General features: G+C 36.0%; 2 protein-coding genes across 5 annotated transcripts in view; both read left to right on the top strand.

Annotated features, from left to right (window-relative positions):
- The first annotated feature begins 124 nt into the window (after positions 1-124).
- Positions 125-7015, top strand: tlcd5a (TLC domain containing 5a). 4 transcript variants are annotated; one of them, XM_051862504.1, is made up of 3 exons: positions 125-1183; positions 3924-4134; positions 5833-7015. In XM_051862504.1, exons 2-3 carry the CDS (start codon positions 3939-3941, stop codon positions 6363-6365), a joined length of 729 nt encoding a protein of 242 aa, XP_051718464.1. In that variant the 5' UTR covers positions 125-1183; positions 3924-3938; the 3' UTR covers positions 6366-7015. The 4 variants fall into 4 exon arrangements, with proteins under 4 accessions (XP_051718464.1, XP_051718465.1, XP_051718467.1 ...); XM_051862505.1 differs by having other exon boundaries at positions 125-1167; XM_051862506.1 differs by lacking the exon at positions 125-1183 and adding an exon at positions 1190-3841.
- A 1341-nt stretch (positions 7016-8356) lies between these two features.
- Positions 8357-20371, top strand: part of arhgef12a (Rho guanine nucleotide exchange factor (GEF) 12a) — a 52716-nt gene continuing 40701 nt past the window's right edge. Inside the window, 2 exon segments of the mRNA XM_051862326.1 lie at positions 8357-9067; positions 9612-9777. Coding sequence (XP_051718286.1) covers positions 9746-9777 — 32 coding nt within the window. The 5' untranslated portion in view covers positions 8357-9067; positions 9612-9745.

Below are 20371 nucleotides of genomic sequence, written 5' to 3' on the forward strand. Positions count from 1 at the left end.
TGTCACTTTTTACTGTTAGAGAAGCAAAATTGTTACACATAATTCAGCCAAACAGTTATAATATTAATTATATTTCACAATATTGCTGTTTCTACTGTATTTTTAAACAACAAACAAAAAATGTAGCCTTGGTGAGCATAAAAAAAATCATCTTACCAATTTTTTAACGGTAGGTAGTGTACTTGAATCAAGATTTCTTAACATTTATGTGGTATTATTGTTTCAGTTTAATGATTAAGCGTTATTTAATGAGATAGTGTTATTGAATAAATTGTTATTCACTTGTTCACTGACACGATGAAATGAACTGCCATATAGATTAAAACGATTGTTTTAAACCTTTTAAGTAAAAAAAAAAAAAAAATAATTATAATGGCTGTTTTTCTGATGCCACAGACGTTTGTACAGTCTTTATTACTTGCTACTTTGCTCAACTAGCCTATAGATTTAAAAGTAAATATATATATTAGATAATTTGTCAGTTTTGTTTGGTTTTACTTAGAGTTCAGCATATTTCCTGATTTAGAGTTAATTATTATGCACTCGTTACTAGTACTATATAGGCTATTATAATTTTTAATGTTTGTTTTTGCAGATTTAGCGACATTTTGTAGTCCCCTTGAAAATAACGGAGGCCCTCTTGTATTTTAAGGTCAAGGTAACCATAGTTACCGCCGAAATCTACTTTCAAGTTCATTGTTATTATAATCAAACTGTGGAAATTTGGTATCAGCCACGTTATAAAAATGCTGCTGCTGCTGCTGCTGTACGCGACGACGTTTTGTTTCGGGTGGTGGGGTTGAACCTGAACTGACAAGGAGGTTTCCGTCGTCAACGGCTCTGGTTGTGAGGGACGCTTTCTCTTTCGCGTTCCGTACCAACAGAGGTCGCCCTGCTGTAAGGATGTGTCTTCCTCTTTGTTGTCATCCTCGCTGTTGTCCACTTGCTGAGTGACTGGGTGTCTGAAATGTGGCTTTTGTTTGTGTGGTGATTTGCGTACCATCTCCAAGACGATGCCGGAGCTGAACACTGAGATCCCTCAAGGCCTCGTGTCGGGTCCATTGCTGCTCTTCTGTACGTGATGCTGAAGCGGGAGGCACGGAGGAAGACAGCATCCATGCTGAGCACTCAATAACTGTCCGGCCTGTCAATGAACATGCTATTGAGGTGACTATTTTAAGAGGTATATTCATTTTTCCTTATTTAAGAATAGATTTAAGTTAATGGCTACACGTTTAACCTGCTCGTCTTAATTTAATTAACCTCAACCAACCCACAGCTCAGAAGATTAGCTTAAGACTGGATCCGTCAGTATCTGCGAGCCAAGAATCTTAAGATATCTATAGGCTATGTGATTATTCCATTTTATATTTATTAACTCTATTTATTAATTCATTCATTTTACATTTGAAAACTGCATTTACATTGCAAATTTCTATTTTATGAACTGACTTTTTGGTACCATAACTGTAGGGATGGGAATAGTAAGGAATTTAACTGTTCTTTTAACGATTCTTCTAACGATTCTTCTAATACGTTTGAGGAAAACATTTGAAAATAAGTCTGTTGCTAAATGGTCCTATAATTTTATATTCCAACACAACAGATAAGGGGAGACCGGGGAGTGTTGTAACACTGTAAGTTCAACAAGTTAGAAAAGAGCTGTGGTGATGTCATCATACACTCCCATCAGCTTTTTGAGCTTACATGAGAAGTGCAATGTGACTGTGAGCAATATTGTAGATTTTATTACCAAAAAACCTTTTTTTCAGGAAGGAAAGTAACATTTTTTTAATCAAGATTATTTTTTTATTTTTTTTTTGCCTAGCAATCATTGTATTATAGAAGATACAATTGTTTTATTTACATAACCTAAAGTAGCCGTTTCTCTAATTTAATTTGATGTTTTGCATTCATGCTAACTTCAAAACCACATGCTAAAACAGTTAGCAATGTTATGGCTGTTTGGGGTAGGGATAGTTGTAACAGTTCATTAAAAATGTTACAACTAACCCCTTATGATGATTCCAACTAACAAAGTATAACTTAACTTTAACTTTATTTTCCATTTTGTTTGTCTTTGACACTGGTGTCATACATATAAGTACTTCCACACGAGTGCTTAACCACACAACACACATTAACAACACAAATGTTATATATATATATATATATATATATATATCAGGTATCAGTCACATCCTCCGTTAAGGCAAAGTCACGTAAGTTTTTGCACATCAAGGGATTTATGTGGAAAATGTGTTTTCTTCGTAGTTTATGTCTTATTATCAGATAACATTATCCACCTTAATTGAGTGCATGGGTTTTTTGTGCACATTTTTAGAATTTATGCGCATCTTGGCATTTCCATCCAGCGGTTTTATGTGATATCGCAAAATTTACATAAAAATAGGTGGATGGCAACATAGCCATGAATGTGACAGGAATACAGTAAGCGCACAAACACACAGCATTTGCTTTTGTTCTAAATTTAAATTTAAACTTTAAATTGTTTACTTTATTCAAAACTGTTATTCTTTGTTCTTCAATAAAGTTCTTGCATAAATACATAGTGTGGATCTTATTTCAGCAAATCAGCTCTTATTGTTACATCTATCCTCAGCTAGTGTTACAACTCACCCCAGTAGTGGGGAAGGTTGTAACAACAGAACTCTTTGTAGTTGACATTAACTCGCATAATCTGTGATTGTGTAGTACACGTCCAAGTGACTTTTATTTGTAGCAGACAAATGTGGCTACTGTGTATAAAAGTTTGAGAGATCTATAGAGCAAACAACCACTGATGCTCAAACAAAAAGTGTTACTACCATCCCTGGTCTCCCCACTCTAAGAAATCAGAAATACATTTTATTTTACTTTTTTATTTAGAAGTGAAAAAAATGCAGTGTAATATTCATTCCTAATTACCATATAAAAATAAAACAAAAAACAAAATTGGTAACATATTTCATTAATTCTTTTATTTTGATTTATCTATTTTTATGTTTTTGATTCACTAAAAGCAAAAAGCACATATGATTAAATGAAAATGAAAATCTTTAATTTTGCCTGGAGCAAGGATCAATTTTTAAATTCATTTTTAATTAAAAAAATACTCTATCTATTTTATTCATTTTTTATTGTATTTTTTTCTTGAACCTGTTACGAATAAGAATACAGGCACGTTCACACCAATGCTGATAACGGTAATGATACGTTATAGTCTATCATAGATATAGTTGTAAGAATTGTTCTAAATATAAAAGAATAGCAGAGTCCACACCACAACTATAACGATAACATCACTGAGGAACAATATTGTTGGAATCACTTTCAGAACAATTTTTTTTCCAGCCGATGAACAACGAAACATTGACAGCCAATCAGAATCCATCCTGCTTTAAGAGCTTGAGCATTTAAAGTGGCAGATGACAAAACTGCAGTGTGCGCTTAGAATAAAAGGAACGTTATCGTGCATTGGTGTGGATGCTAATATAGTTATCGTTCTTGGTGTGAACGGGCCTTAAGAACTCTTTCTCAAATCTTCATACATATCAATATCCTGATAAAATAACCTAATATTGACATAGTTCAACAGGTTCACATCCGAGGTTTGGACAAAATTAGGATAAAGAGCTGTGGATAAGGTTGCCACAGTTACTTTTGTTCTAGTTTTGACACACCCAGATACAAGCCAGACTTTAGTATTTCTCAACTGTTAATGTGAAATCCACTGATACCCCTTCAGACATACTCGAGTGGTTTTAGCACTTATTCCACATCAGAATCAAAGGGAAAGTGCCATTTTTATCTCAGTCACTCAAGCGTTGTGGTGCTTCAAGTAAGTACTTTCATGAATGCATGCATCCAATCTAACATGGTAAAGTGTTTTCTGAATGTGACAGCTCATTTTATTTGATTAGGTTCACAGAATAAAGATGTCGCCGTTGGTGCTGGCTGTCGGAGTGTGCTTAGCTGGGTGGATTGCTCTTTATGCTTTGCTGTGCTACACAAATGGGACTTGTGGCTATGAATGGAACTGTCGGCTAGTTACACTATTCCATGGCATCCTTGCAGTCTGTATAACTGCTTACATTGGATACATAGATGGACCGTGGCCTTTCACCAACCCAGGCAAGATGTACCAAATGATAGTATATATAACAGGGGTGTGCGACTGTTTAATGCAGCTCAGAGGTGGCATAAATGCATTTACGCTTCAATTACAATTGCATAAATAATTCTATGGGATTCATATTTTAAATACAGAATTTTCAATATGAAAATATATGCTATGATTAAAAAAAATTAATTATACCTTAAATATGAAACTAAAACCATCAATAGTTGCTGGCGAGTCATTCTCTGCATCTGAAATCACATACTAAGTAGATACTGAATTTGATGAAGAACTTACTTTACGACGGTTAAAGTCGACATGTTGCGATGATCTTTTCTTACCTATTGTGATGTATATCTGAGTGAAACAGCTTTTTGAACAAGAAAAAATGTAGGGCGGGACTTGATTTTGTATATTAGGAATTGATTGGATGGTTGTGGCTTGCTATTGGTCAATCTCATGTGAGTGACAGGTTGTCCCGCACTCACGCCAGTAAACACGTCATCAGAGAAGAGATGTCGCTGCAACAGGGAGGGGAAGTTATTTTGATTAAAGATTAATTCATTTAAAAAAAAAAAAAGTCAGATGTACACTTCAGAATTTCAGTGGAAGTCACCCGGGTACTTTGCACCTACTGTTTTATGAATAGGGGAGGGACAAAATATCGAAAGGGCAAAATATCGCTGTCCTGTGCGATACAAGAATCGATACGCTGGCGCCAAATATCAATATTTTAATTAATAAAATAAGGCGCTCCAAATAGATTTCCCTGCTCCCAGCATCACTACTTCATGGCTCCTCGAGGTGGCGCTCAACACATGAATGAGGGAAACGTGAATATAAGTTAACTAGCCTAGAAAAATAGGTTTTTAACAGGATGGCGGACAGCTGTGTGAGTAAAATAATAGATGCACAAGCCACGTTTAAGTCCAAAGTCTAGAAAACCTGCTCTTAACCTTTTCCAAGGCATTTTGTTTTCATAGTTAGACAGATATCGTGATGTTTCATTATAGGATTGTCTAGCAATATATTTATTATCGCAGAATTGCTGTATTATGATATTATCGATATCATGAGCCATGTATCGTATCGTGTGGTACCCTGTGATTCCCACCCCTATTTATGAATACTATGAATTTGGACATACTGTTCTTTTCACGTGCTGTTTTTCGACTAGGGAAGTAGGTATATTCGCTCTCAGTGAGTGAGCCATTGAGTCATTCATTCAACTGATTCGTTCAAACAGCTGATTCATTACAAAACAAAGCAAGTGACTGTTTATGAATGGGTCATTGAATCATTTACTCAACCGTTTTGTTCAAAAACAGTGATTCAGTAACAAAAGAGCTCTCTGCACTTCTGCTGTGGCTTATTTTAAACTATTTACATTAGTGAATAGACAATATTGTGTATAAAATGTAACTTACTTAATATTAAAAAATTTTTTATTGAATTGTTGAATAAAATCATTAGAAAATCATAGAAAATCATAGAAACATTTGTAATCGTGCTGATATTCCGCTTGGTTTTGTTTGATTTTTGCAAAGTGAGTGACATACTCGATAATGTCAGCTCGCACATTGTTAAAACAACAATTATGATATTACCATAATACATATCGCACACCCCTAATATATATGTTTTTATTAGCATTGCCTTATTGCTTTTTTTTTCATGACAAATTCTCATATTTTCCTATATATAATCTGCAGGTACAAAAAACACCCCTCTGCAGATCACCGCTATGGTGGTCAGTCTGGGCTACTTTATTTTTGACATGGCATGGTGTGTGTACTTCCGCACCGAGGGCTTGGTGATGCTCGCTCACCACACCATGAGCATCCTGGGTATTATGCTCACACTGTGGCTGGGCGAGTCGGGCATCGAGTCTTGCGCCGTGCTGTTTGGCAGCGAGATCACAAACCCCCTCCTCCAGACGCGCTGGTTCTTGAAACACTCTGGCCGCTACGACAGCTTCCTCGGAGACCTGGTGGATGTTCTGTTCGTTCTGCTGTTTGTATTCATGCGCATATTCGTCGGCGGCAACATGCTGTACTGTGAGCTGACCTCTCCGAGACCCAAGTTCATCATTAAGTGTGGCGGTGTGGCCATGTATGCGCTGTCTTGGGTGTTCATGGCTGATATCGCCCGTTTCGCATACCGCAAATCCCATGTCAAATACCAGCACTGGATGAATCGTCACAGGATGGCAGAGGTCAACGGACAGGACGTGAAGAGAGATTGAAAGATCTCTTAGATGCAGCCAGCAGATTGGCCTCTCGTTTCTAACACTGGAGAGAAGAATGAGAATCAGCGTTACAGCTAATAAAGCTCTGCCGCTAATAGATGTTTACATATTTTTTAAAAAGGATATCAGCCATTAAAGTTCACTTCTGGCTGGTAATATACACATGGGAAAACATCCATGCTGTATTAGAGCCCTTAAAAAGTCTTGATTGTTTTTTATTATTTGCCATTATGATTAACTCAAAATTCTTACAATCAAATCTAATGTGATATATTTGTACTCATAATAAGAATTAAGTGTTTAAACTGTTAAGTACTGGAAATATTTGATATTTTTGTAATTAGGAATACTACTTGTGATACATTTTAATTAGTTATGTTTAATTAGATATGTACATTGTTTCCCATTAAGCTTTTAGTATGTGAAATGTTCAGAAATGATCATGAAACTCTACTAAATGTTTCTGGAAGATTACTGAATGATTTGTGTGTGATTAATGACTTGAATGAAAAAGTAAATCCAGAAGTCTTGTTATTGAAATGTAACCATTTTTAAATTGTGAAGTTGAGTGATGACTCATGGTGAATTGACCACACCAGTCGATAAAATCAATAAACATAATCATTATTATTGGCATAAATCAGTTATTAATGTGTTTTGGGTGTTGTCTCATTCCACGTGTCAAATTGAACATAACTAAATTATGTTGTAATCGTGTGTGTAATTGATTCATACATACAGAAGTTCAGACTGGTGGATATTTTATCACTGTAACTAAGACCTTTGTGACAATTCTGACCGACAGCAAGACATTTATTTTTGTGTAGATCTACTAATTGATTAAAAAATACATTAAGAAGTCATACAGAAATTCATTATAGTGTATTCAAGTCGTCATGAATGTTTAATTCTGAGTTTAAAAAATCATTAAGATATTTGTGGGGTTTAATAATGGAAAAAATGCCTAGGTGGTGTGACTAGAGATTGTAAACAGAAAAAAAAAAAAAAAATTAATTAAAATGCTTAAGATTTTGAAAAAAAGAAAAGAAATGTTGGCCTAAGTGATTGGGATTGATGTTTTATTATTTATTTTAAAAAGCAGTAAAGCGGGTTTGTTTTAAAACTTTAATATTAATTTTATTAAAGTGATTTTTGTTTTGTTTAGGTAGAAATCTTTTAAGCCAAGTATCCTGAAGTAACCCAAAAAACATTTGGTTCGTCCACAAGTGGTGCTGTTCACAAATAAATAAAACTGCTGTTTATAAAAACAATAGCAGTACTAACTCTACATCTAAGTACAGTTAATATGTATAAAACATAATATGTTCTCTATATAGCCTACAAAAAGTATTTTCTTGTTAGGTTTAACAGTAGGCTGTAGCAAGTACATTTACATGTATTTTAAACAGTATCTTCTTCTGCTGCTTTATTATTATTATTATATCTTCCGTAGAACACTTACTAAACAAAATCCATAATGTAGCCTATTTAAAAGGTCCAACTCAAATAAGTGTCGTTAACGCGTTGCAGTTTTGCGAACGTCCACCATGAGGCAAACTAACATAAAAGTTGAAAAATGTCGCACTCTTGGGCTTGAAGTTAATTTCATTTAACCAGTGACTGGCTCACATTTTCCAACGGAATAATAATCTCATTTAGCCAGCTGTAAATCTGAAAATTCAAGACTTTTACTAAAAACCCATACAGTAATATCACTGAAAAATGGACGAAAAGTGAACGCCTTGTCCGAATCACAATACTGTTCCATTCAAAATATGTACGTTTTAGCGTCTTTATGAATAATACTAAAACGTATACACCCAAAGCCATCTAAAACTGCATTAAGAAGTCATTTATTTGTCACCGACTCTATTTTTTAAATGTCCTAATAATTTACGTTACTCCCCATTGGGCGCATTTCCACAGTTAAAGTGAACATTCGGCTTCGCGAAGAAGCAACTTTGAATCACCATCATCACTCCATAACCCAAACACTGACTGTTTGTCAATTTCCAGTGAGCATGTCTACTTATACAACATTTTTGTGTACGTTCCGAATCAGCTCAGCAGAGCGAGCGCGTGTGAGCTCGGTTGAATAGGAAATGCTGTCCATGAAGGCGGCTCACTAAGGTTTTGAGACGCAGCCCCGCGGGAGACACGGCAGCAGTCCGGCACATCTCAACTTTCCCCAGTTTGATGGACCGGAACCTTCAACCTCTAAGCTGATTTTAACGTGGACCATCGCTTTCATACGAGCTCGGTATCATTTCTAAAAGCATTCGGGCAGACCTATGCGAACTTTTTTGAGTGGTTTTGTTTATTTTGATGCTGGAGTGATTTCGTCGCCGCTCCATGGAAACTCTCCGCGGGGTGACACGTGTATGAGCGCGTGCATTTTTCCCTGTCTGGATGACTGTGGGATTGCTGTGGATGAACCCGGCTGTTTATTACTGTTGTTGGGAAAATAGAGCGTCTCAATTTTGGAGTAGACGTTATTAGGCTCTGTTAGCTTTAGCATAGCAAAGGCCTTGTCTGCAGTCTCGGTTGCGGTGAGTATCAAACTGCTGCTGCTGTGTTGGCTGTGGACAGATACAAATTCAGCATTAGGAAACTCAAAAGTGTTTTAATGCCAACGGAGTGCAACTTCGAGCAGTTGGAAGTGTTTTGACTTCACCTGGGAGCTGCTGCTGAATACGAAGGTAAATTTCCAACTGCACAATAACGAAAAATCACCAATTTCGAGAGTTATTTTGGTTAAATTATTGACCTGAGCTGTACGAGCCTCTGATTTGCTATAGCCTACTGTTAAACCTAAGATAATACTTTTTTTGTATATACAGAACGTATTTATTATGTTTTATACATATTAACTGCAATTAGATTAGATGTAGAGTTAGAATTGCTGTTGTTTTTATAAAAAGTTCATTTATTTATTTGTAAACAGCACCACTTCTGGACGAACCAAATGTTATTTGGGTTACTTCAGGATACTTGGCTTGAAAAAAAAACATATTGATGTTGGAAAATATCATGCATAAGTGCTTTATGTGCTGATTTTTTTTTTTTTAATTTTTAAAGTTTTCTTAAACAAATGTTTTTATGTTGTCTAATATATAATGTCATCAGTTTATGCATATTTGGGTGTGTTTTCAATATATGATTGTCTGGAATTATTTGGATTTAATTGCGGTTTTGGTGAACTGTGTAGAATCTTTTATAATACATTTTCTGTCATTTTCTTAGAGAACCTCTCCGGGTCAACACAACAGAATACGGATGCAACAGCCTCATGCAACATCAGAAACCGATGCTTCTCCTGATGCATCTGAAAATGACTATAGGATATAGAAGGAATAATAGCTAAAAACAAAAGCCCAATGAGTGACACACGGTCCACAGTCACTGACAGGTATGTATGCCTTATGTTCGTGTTATGTGGACAGACTTGCTTTTGGTCTGATCCTACCATATGGCATATACTTAAGCAGACACCTTTATGTTTTTATGAAATCTCTGAATAATGAAATGTTAGTCAGCACTGAACCAAGTGTTCGATTTGGGTTTATGGTCATCAAGTCTGTTTCTTGACCAGTTTTGTGTTTTGTTTCCAATTTTGAGAAGCCTGTTTCCGTTGGCAAGTCAATGAATGTATGAGAATTTTGAAGCACTCAAACAGGTTATTTAGGTTTGCAGATGTGTAGTATAAATACATTCATGGACATGTTGCTTTGACATTGTTTTTTGACCCGTTTGTCTTTTGACCTATCAGCAGTGAATATTCAAGTTAAAAAGTACAGTTTAACCATGATGCACAGCTTTCATGGTACTTACAGCACTTGAAAAGAGCCATTTACTGTAGCTTACAGTTCTCTGAGTGTCAACTTTTTTGACTTTGACAGCTCCTGTGGCATTATGGGAAAGTTTCCACTGGTTGAAGACTTTTGTATCTCAGCAGATACAATAGTTCTGTGTTTTATTCATCTGCTGTTTTGTGAATAATTCATATTCAGACATATTACTCATTTGAGGTACTGCTGTTTGCATACTATTTAGTAGGAAACTCCTGTGTTATTTTAGTATTATTTATATGCTTTATAGGTATTTCTTAATATTTTGAATTACCTTTTGTTTTTGTATTTTCAGTTCAATTTAAGTTATAAACTAGTGATTTTATTTATTTTATTTATTTATTTATTCGGTTTTAGTAATTTTCAACTAATTTATTTTATTAAGTTGCAAACATTTCTAATTTTCGTTTGAGTTTTTCATCTAATATTAATATTTTATTTTATTTCCGCCTTATTTCAATTAACAAAAAAACATTTTTAATACTTTTAGTTGTAGTTAACAGTAATGACACTGACCTGAACTGCTTTTTTGTGCATGTTTTTTTCCTCTATGAAACCAATAGACATCCGATATTGGACATGTTTTTAGCACTACAGTTTTTTGTTGATTGTTCTGTCATGGTTGGCTTCATGCTTGTTGAGCTATGCTGCCATTTTGAATTGTCCATCAACCAATAACATGCTTATGTTTGGTTTTGTTTGGTATAATCCTGTCATGTTGTTGTTGCTCACAGCTTATTTTGCAATTCTTATCTCAAATGTGATCCAAACAGTCTCTGATCTCATTTTAGAGGCCAAATGGCCACTCAACAATAAGCCTAAAACATTTTCAGTTAGTGGCAGGGTCGATAATTTCATATAGACGACGGGGTTTAGGAGAAAACCATTGTAACATTGTATTGTATTTCCTTTGATCATTTCATTATCGCAAAACTCAAGACTGGTTCACAGCATTAGTCGTTACTTATTGCTTTTTAGACCATAACACAAATCAAGTGAGAAGACTTGTCTAACTTCATCATACTGTCATTTGCTATTGATTATATTCAGACTTTTTCATAACAAGTGAGTAGTGGAAACCAAGCCATGGGAAAGTTCAATAAATGTATCAATAACCTCTATTTGTTCAGTACTCGCATACTATTCATTCATGATGGCTGAAAAATGTCAGTCAGAGAGTGTTTTCTAATGGTAAACTGGGCCATTCGAGCAGCTCTCACAGGTCTTTGCCACTGACGTCACTGTGAAACAGCAGACTGGTTGTCTGTCTGTTCATCTCCATGATGACAGATGTGCTTTCAGTGTTGCAGGGATTGAAACACGAGCAATAGAAGGTAACTCTGAGGGAGAGGCTCGCTTGTATGGTTTTGTTGATACCTTTCCATCGGGTAGAGTACAAATATCAGGATTGAAGATGATTGGTTTTCCTCTCACCTGTTATCACTGCAGGTTATTCATTGTACAGCACAATATTGTATGTGGCTAATAGAGCATTTGGGAGTAGACGAGACGTCACACTTGGGTCACTGCAGCTGCACGAGCATTGTGGTGGCAGAAAATCAGTGGTAACAAGTGGAGGAAAACAGGCGAGATCCACTGAATAAGAGGAAAAATGTCTTCTTGTGTCTTTGAATGTCAGAATCAGAATGTTAAAAGAAGGTCTTTTTTTACAGAATACCGTCGTCGAAAATGCACTTTAAAGCTTAATGCAGACATTAATGGTTGCAAGCCATTAAAAAAACAGGCTGGACTGATGAAACCTGCAATGATTTCCCTACTATTAAAGGTGTAGTAAGCGATTTCTGAGAAATGAAAAGTGGATCAGACCGACCACCAAAACACATTTGTAGCCAATCAGCAGTAAGGGTTATAAACGCACACTGGGCAGAGGTGCCTATGTTGCAAAGTGTGTTTGTGAATTTTGGGGCGGAGCTATCAAGATGGGGTATGATCTGTTTGGATAGGGGCGTGTTTGTTTTGGTGATTTCAAATATCAAATTTCTCAGATATCGCTTACTGCACCTTTAAAGCATGAATTTGATGTAAACAATAAATTTATATAATATTCACATATGCAGTTCATAGGGGACATAATGTATTAGCCTTACAGTTAATATTCAAACCTATAACTTTTTTTTTTCTCACAATTCTGAGGAAAAATGTCAGAATTACGGGATATCAACTTGCAATTCTGAGGAAAAAAGTCAGAATATCTAAATTACATCTTGTGATTCTGATTTTTCTTATCAGAACTGTAAGATATAAACTCGAAATTACCTTTTTTATACTTTCGTTCTGCGGGTGCAGAACTCCCACTTTCTGCCACCAGGTAGGCTCCGCCCACAAAAAATGTCATTGCTGTTTGCAAACACCCAAATGGTCTATGCATCTTTTGTTACCTTCAGCCTTGTGCTGTTCTGTTTTAATCCTGAGGTTATGCCAGTACAAAGTCAATTGTTGTTTCTTTGTATCTTGGCATCATTCACTTTCACCCATACACTGGCACTGCAGAATGACATGTAAGCCATAACAGGATATCCTGTAAGCAGATTGGTTAACAGCTTTTCAAGCCTGTGAACCGATTGTTTTACCTAGACATTGTCTCGTATAACATTTAGCATTGAAACAACAGTTTATTGTAAATCAGCATGTCATAGTAAAGCTTTACTGCACATTGAAGTTTTTGTTTAATGTAAAAAAACAAAACAAAAAAAAACAACCATATTAGCATTCATTAATTTACAATGTCATTCTTTACAGCATTTTATAATAGGTAAAAAAAAAAATAGATATTTCATATATCATTATAGATGGCAATGGTAATGTATATATTACATTTTTCTTTAGAAGAAAAACAAAAAAGTAAATATATATTGAATTAAACACTGCTGACACTTGCATGACAGAATTAATTTTATGTTCCTCTTTTTCACACTCAGAGGGATTATCATTGAAACGCATTTCCTGTTCATCTGTGATAAGCAGAGAGCAGCTTAATATCCAAGTTGCTTAAAATAGCCGTGCTGCTGAGCTGTGATGCATGGCTTCGCTAATGATATTTTGACACTCTAATATTTGAAACTTTACCATCATTAATACATTCTGCATGTTATGTTCTTCAGGACTGTTGCTCTGGTAATAATTTAATCTTAGTTAGCATCAGTTACCATTGATACAGTAATATTTGCCATGACGAGCAACTTTCTTGGTACCTAAAGCACATTTTCCTCTTAAAGTAGTGTTACTGTAATGTGAAAGAAGTCTTGTTCTCATTACTGTAATTTGTAGTGTTTCCTGCACCACTGTTCAGGAGTGATGCTGCACTACTGGTTAATCTGTAGCATTGTGGCTAAAATTTTTTTATAGTCTATATATTTTGGCTGAAAGCTGTGAATTTGTGATTTTTTTTTTTTTGCATGGAGAGAAAGAAAGACTTTTGCAAATTTATCTTTGGACAATAAACAATCAGCCCAGTTTTCAGTTGTATTGTGCTGGCTTCATGCAACAATAATCAGAACATGCTGTCCAGTTCCCTAATGAACCACTTGATTGGGGTGGTTCTTTTTAATGAACAAGAGGAACCAATCAGACTAATTGAACACAGGCCTTGTCAGTCTGAATCAACTAAATTGGTCACTAGGGTTGTCACTGTATCAAAAGTTCAGTAGTTTGTACCAATACCAGTAAAATTTCATGGTTCTCTGTACCAATTTCGGTACCATAGCAAAAACTTTTAGAACTATTTTATTTAAAATATTATTAAGTTAAATGAGTTTATTATTTATGATGATAATTATAAGTAAATGATACATTAAATGTTAAATGATACCTTCAAATGTTTATAAGTAAACATTGCTACAAATGAAGGACAAATAAACATACCTGTACACATTACATAGAACAAGTGGCAGGTCTATTAGTTTGCATTTACACTCATCTAAGGCACATCTATTTTGACATACAACATCAGATTGTTTTGTCCCGTCTGTTGCAAAGGTTATATCACTGTCAATCATTGCCGTTTCAGATTCAATCGTGCATTTAAATCCAGAAACTTTGATTGTACTGAGCAGCATGAAAAACAAAATTTTGATTCAAATTGTATTTGGGTTATAGAGTTGTCAAAAGTACCGACTTTGGTACAAATTGGTACTGAAATTTTAAAAATGTGACTCTTTGAGTGCAGTTGAGTGGATTCGTAAACATTGGCCATTGTGTTCACGCGCTCATCAGATATGTCTGTGATTGGCTACAATGATCAACGCACGGGAGCGTTTGAATTTGAAAACGCTCCCGTGTGTATCTGTGTAAGCGCTCGGTGAAGAGCGTCATCGATGACTATTTACAACGTTTTTGAAGCGTTGATCATTGAAGCCGATTACAGACGTATATCGGTGAGCACGTCAACACAATGGCCAATCAGAGGTGTTTACAAGTCCGCTCAACAGCGCTCAAAGCATCACATTTTTAAAATTTCAGTACCAACGTGGTACCGAAGTCAGTACTTTGGACAACTCTATTGGGTTATAAACTGAAAGCGAGCAAAGCGCTCCCTTTATAATCACTCATACTGTCAATCATTTAGGCTACATTCAGCACCTGCTCACTGAGATCTACACTTCTGTGAAAACTCCTGTTATAATCAAAAAAACTCTACACTCAACAATGAATCTCTTTTTTTCATCGTGTTTAAACTTTGTTGGTAATAATGAAGGGATTCGCAAGCGTGCAGATCTCTAAAGCGTGTGGTGAATGAAAATGTTTTTAGCGGTGTTGTGCGGATTCTGACTAACTTGGACACCCTGATTGGCCATTGTGTTCACACGCTGAACAGATATGTCTGTGATTGGCTACATTGATCACAGCTTCAAATACACGTTGTAAATAGAAAACCTTTGACACTCTTCACAGAGCACTTACACCGATACACACAGGAGCATTTGAAAGCAACTTTTGACCACCCTATTGCAGTAATTTATATATATATATATATATTTTTTTATATATATATATATATATATATATATATATATATATATATATATATATATATATATATAAAAATATACAGGTGCATCTCAGTAAATTAGAATGTCGTGGAAAAGTTCATTTATTTCTGTAATTCAACTCAAATTGTGGAACTCGTGTATTAAATAAATTCAATGCACACAGACTGAAGTACTTTAAGTCTTTGGTTCTTTTAACTGTAATGATTTTAGCTCACATTTAACAAAAACCCACCAATAATTTATCTCAATAAATTAGAATACTTCATAAGATCAATAAAAAAAAAATTATATTTTAAACAGAAATGTCAGGTTTCTGAAAAGTATGTTCATTTTTATGCACTCAATACTTGGTTGGGCCTTCTTTTGCATAAATTACTGCATCAATGTGCCGTAGCATGGAGGCAATCAGCCTGTGGCACTGCTCAGGTGTAATGGAAGCCCAGGTTGCTTTGATAGTGGCCTTCAGGTCATCTGCATTGTTGGGTCTGGTGTCTCTCATCTTCCTTTTGACAATGCCCCATAGATTCTCTATGGGGTTCAGGTCAGGCGAGTTTGCTGGCCAATCAAGCACAGTAACACCATGGTCAGTGAACCAGCTTTTGGTACCTTTGGCAGTGTGGGCAGGTGCCAAATCCTGCTGGAAAATGAAATCAGCATCTCCATAAAGCTTGTCAGCAGAAGGAAGCATGAAGTGCTCTAAAATTTCCTTTTACTTTTATTATAAATTAATCTGAAAATCTGAGATTTAAGGGAGTTCTGCAATGTCTGCAAGATCACAGCATCATTTTTATATATATATATATATATATATATATATATATATATATATATATATATATATATATATATATATATAATATATACACACACACACATTGCAGAGCTACCTTAAATCTCAGATTTTCAGTCCATTATTTCTAAGCACAGAACCGGTTGGCCCACTCTAGGTTTAGATCATAGTGTCAACACGAGGGTTGTGTTCTCCTGACGCACGCCCAGATCTTTCTGCTTTCTGCAATACATTGATTCACTTTCAGGTTTTATGAAGCCATTTGTTGATGTTTTGAGCGTGATATTGTTCTGTGCTCATCCTTGTGGCGTGAGTGGCTGACAGACGCTCTCACTGGAGTGTAAATGAAGAGCGGAGTGGGCCGGCCTCACACCCTGCTGCCACTTTGGCATGCACACAACAGCTACTCCTCCTCCTCCTCTCCGGTGCTCTTTCTGCACCAGATCTGTCTCAGTAAAGATCAGCAGCCCCTGCTGAGTCACAACAATGTCTGACACCCCCATTCTTCCCCCTTTCCACTCTGTTCTCCCCTGCCCCCTCCAGCTCCAGACAAATGGGCCTTTCACTACAGCACCGGGCCACACCTATACTTACCTTTACCTTGGGTGAAGCAGCTGAAAGTCTCAGAAACACACCTAGTTACTCCGTTGTCAGACGTAAATAAGAGCACGTAAGCTTAGCAGCAGGTGAGTCATCTGTCTTGTCAAAGCACTCATTGTGATTTTGGCTGTGCTGCTTCATGTCTTGCACCTTTCTGAGCGGAAATAGGGAAATTGGTTTCTTTTAGTCTTGATGGATTGCGTGGAAATCCTGAAGTTTGCAGATTGACAAAGATGTTTGAGTACTTGAAGTTGGATTTGGACAAGTATACCAGTTTTGCCCAATGGAAACTTAAAAACATGCACAAAATCATAGTTGGGAGGAAGGCTAGTCTGTGCGGGGCAGATATTCTGGTTTCTCTGGAAGAAAATCTCAGTTGACAGTTGTGAAGCCCAGACCGCACTGTGAAATCAACTGAAAGTCTATGAATAGAAGTAACTCAGAAATCACCGTCTCACTGCATGAAGATAGCCATGAATGCACATTTTGTCACACAAAATGAGTCCCTTTGAGAGTAACGTATATTGCGTCAACTGGCAGAAAAATCGTTTCACATGGCCATTAAAGTAATTACTAATAAGTATAGGCAAGTTATCCCTAAGGTTCAGGTATGGTGTTTTTTAATTTGTTTTCAACACCCAATTACAGTCAACACCCTTGAAATTTAAGTCAGGTGTTTTTCGTCTTAAACCCACGTTTGGTTGTTGTCATCAGTTAATGATCATATGCCAGCTGTATGATTACAGGAACGGCCTGATGATGGGTCTTGTTTTGAATTAGCTGTTAGCATATAAATTAGCATACCTGCTTTGACAGTGAAATCATGTGCTGCAAATGCTTTGCAACCCACAAGGCTCAAATGTCATGAAAGAAAGTACATATTTTGTCACTTTGGGCAGATATTTTGAGTGTTTGCACATAATTATTGGGTGGACACATGGAAATTAAAAAAAAAGTGATGTGTGGTGGTGCTATTGTAGCTCTTTTTGCTAACTTTTTTTGTAGTAGACTCAGACACAGTATTCTGGACTGTCAACATTAAAGTCAGGTGCACATTGCAACTCATTCTGGCCAAGAACTGCCAGGGGTTTTGAATTTGGGGTCTGGAGAATGGAGGATCTGCAGAAAACTATAACATTTTTAGGACTGTCAAAGTTAACATGGTAACTTGACATATTCGTTATTAAATACGGTTATTAATCATGGGATTAATTGTGGTTCATTTTTAACAGTAAAAATAAGTGTTCATATAGTTTTACAAGAAAAAAAAATCTATTTCAATTCATCAAAACTCTTCATCTTTATTTATATTTTCAAGAATAGTTTATCTTTGTTTTGTGTGTATGTTTCTACAGAGCTATTCCTTGCCATCACCACTTTGTCTTGAAACACTTTGGGTTTGTAAGCAAAATTGCCTGTAACATTTTTGGGATTGTTGAGAAAAGTGCTGTACAAAGACATCTGAATTGAATCAAAAATGTTTCTCTTGAGATTTAGCAGTGTTGGAATAGAATATAATAATGCTTTAACAAAGTACATATTTTCCAGATAAATTTAGATTTTTTTTTTATGGCTTTGGTACAATGAAAATATAAAAGCCTTTTTTCTTTTCTTTTTTTTTTTTTTTTTTTTTTTGCAAAGATGTCTTTATAATATGGTTATTTTTACGCAGGTTATAGTAGTATATAGTTGCCATTGCCACAGTATTTTAGGAATGGTTAAATTAGACAGGAAGTGGGTGCCTGGCTGACATCAAACAATTAAAGTTTTTTTTCTTTGTAATGTTTCATAATGCACAACTGACATGAATGCTACCACAATAATAGACCAATGTGGTGCATAAACAGTACTTATTTCATAAGCAAACATGATACCTTGGTTATGGCTTCAAAATATTAAATATCTTTTAAAGATTCACTGTTGTTAACCTTGTAAACTTTGCCAAATTGATTCTGTTGACTGGTAAACAAACATTGTTTCCTGACAGATTGATATAAACTTCTAATTAAACTATAAACACTGACTCCTAAAAGATGTGAAATGGCCAGCCAATTAGATGGATGCATTTTACAGTTTAACATGCTTTAGATGTTCCAGAAAAGGGAGACTGACACTGTATTACCAAGAGTGTTTTTGTAACCTTAGCAGATGTCAATGAATACAGAGTTTTAAAATTTGTTTTTCTGAGCAGTACAGCAAATGGCAGCCGAGTTTGGAGAGCTCTTTCACAGGGCTTGTTTGAACATAGATTCCCCTATAGTGAGTGGGAAATGTGGAGCTGCAGCCAAAAGCCCCCTGGCTGCTGAGAAGGGGAGGGACATTGACCCGGGGATTGCAGTGTTGTGATGTTCATGTTAATGCTTAAGAACGCTTTCCGATACCAAAGCGTATAGTAAAAGTGCGAGTCTATACCAATGGTATGATGCAAGAAGAGGTTTGTGGCAGCTCACATGACACTGAAGCATCCTGCTAGTGTTACTTTCAACATAACCATTTTCAAAATGAACATCTATTCCCTATGCCATATTGTTAAGTCTTACATATTCCTTTTCCCTTTGCAGTCTTGGCTTATGCAATCCCTGGCCTTCTGTGCCAAGTGGAGACCAGACTGCTGTGCTGTATTTTCTCCGGTGCATTAAGCTGTGACTGAAAAGTGTGGGGAGAGAGACGACTGCCTCTCTGCAGAAGGCGATTGGATATGATTTATTTGCCTGTCCTTTTCTCCCTCACGCTGTGTGGATGCTTAAATCTTATATAGTTTCTGGGGCAGCGTGGAAAGGCGGGCACACTGGGCCGAGATTAATCCTGTGTGCTGCGTGCTTCACTGCTGTGAGATGGTATGACAGTTGGCTGCAGGATTAACATGGCTCTGATGCACTAAAATACGAATTTTCTATATGGAAATAAATCGGACATTCAGGATTATTAAAGGAAAATACAAGCTAAATACAAAATTAAAGGGATTGTCCACCCAAAAATGAAAATTCTGTCATTTACACAACTTCATTTTGTTCTTAACCCATATAACTTTCTTCTGTGGAATAAAAAAGAAGATATCTTGAAAAATGTCCCTTCTGGAAAGTATTTCATCTTATATTATATTGTTGAGCGATACAGGTTGCCTGTATAGCAAGGACCATTTTTAAATTTATTTTTAATAAAAAAAAAAAAATATTTATTTAGTGTTTCCATTTTCATAATGCTGCCTGTAGCAAAGACCATTTTCAAAATTAATTTAAAAAATATGTTATTGATTTATTTATTTTCTGGGAAAGTGTTTCAGTACTGCTTCTTCATGAGCATAACACATTAAATCACTGTTGCCCTACTAACATACTCTAGCCAACAGAAGGTTTGCAGCTAGAATTAAGAATATCTAATATATAATAAATCTGTATGAATATGAAGTCAGCGGCTAGTGCTAATTAATGCTAATTAATGGTGTCTGCAATGTCTTGTTTGGGGTGCTTGGCATAAACGTTGCCAACTTGGCTGCCCAAAACTCTCCAAGTAGCAGAGCATGAAGCTTCTTTATCAACTTCTTCTAATTAACAGGCTGTCTATCTTTAGTTTTTAACAGAGTAGGACCTGTGTCGATTGTGATCTTTTGTTTTAGGAGGTATGGATCGTTACGAGTTCTGACTGCCTTTCGGCGTCAGCTTGTCCTCTTGACCTTGGTGGCAACGAAGTGTGTTGTGAACTTGGCTTACTCTCAGCTTTCCCACCTCCTCCTGCAATATCAAAGAATTTAAACGG

Source organism: Ctenopharyngodon idella, chromosome 15, assembly GCF_019924925.1.
Source record: "Ctenopharyngodon idella isolate HZGC_01 chromosome 15, HZGC01, whole genome shotgun sequence".
Classification (NCBI taxonomy): Eukaryota; Metazoa; Chordata; class Actinopteri; order Cypriniformes; family Xenocyprididae; genus Ctenopharyngodon; species Ctenopharyngodon idella.

Bases quoted from the DNA above. Each gene is read 5' to 3' on its own strand.
- tlcd5a (XM_051862504.1), top strand. From the start codon at position 3,939: ATGTCGCCGTTGGTGCTGGCTGTCGGAGTGTGCTTAGCTGGGTGGATT. The intron at 4,135-5,832 runs GCAAGATGTACC...TATAATCTGCAG, and splicing joins GTGGCCTTTCACCAACCCAG to GTACAAAAAACACCCCTCTG.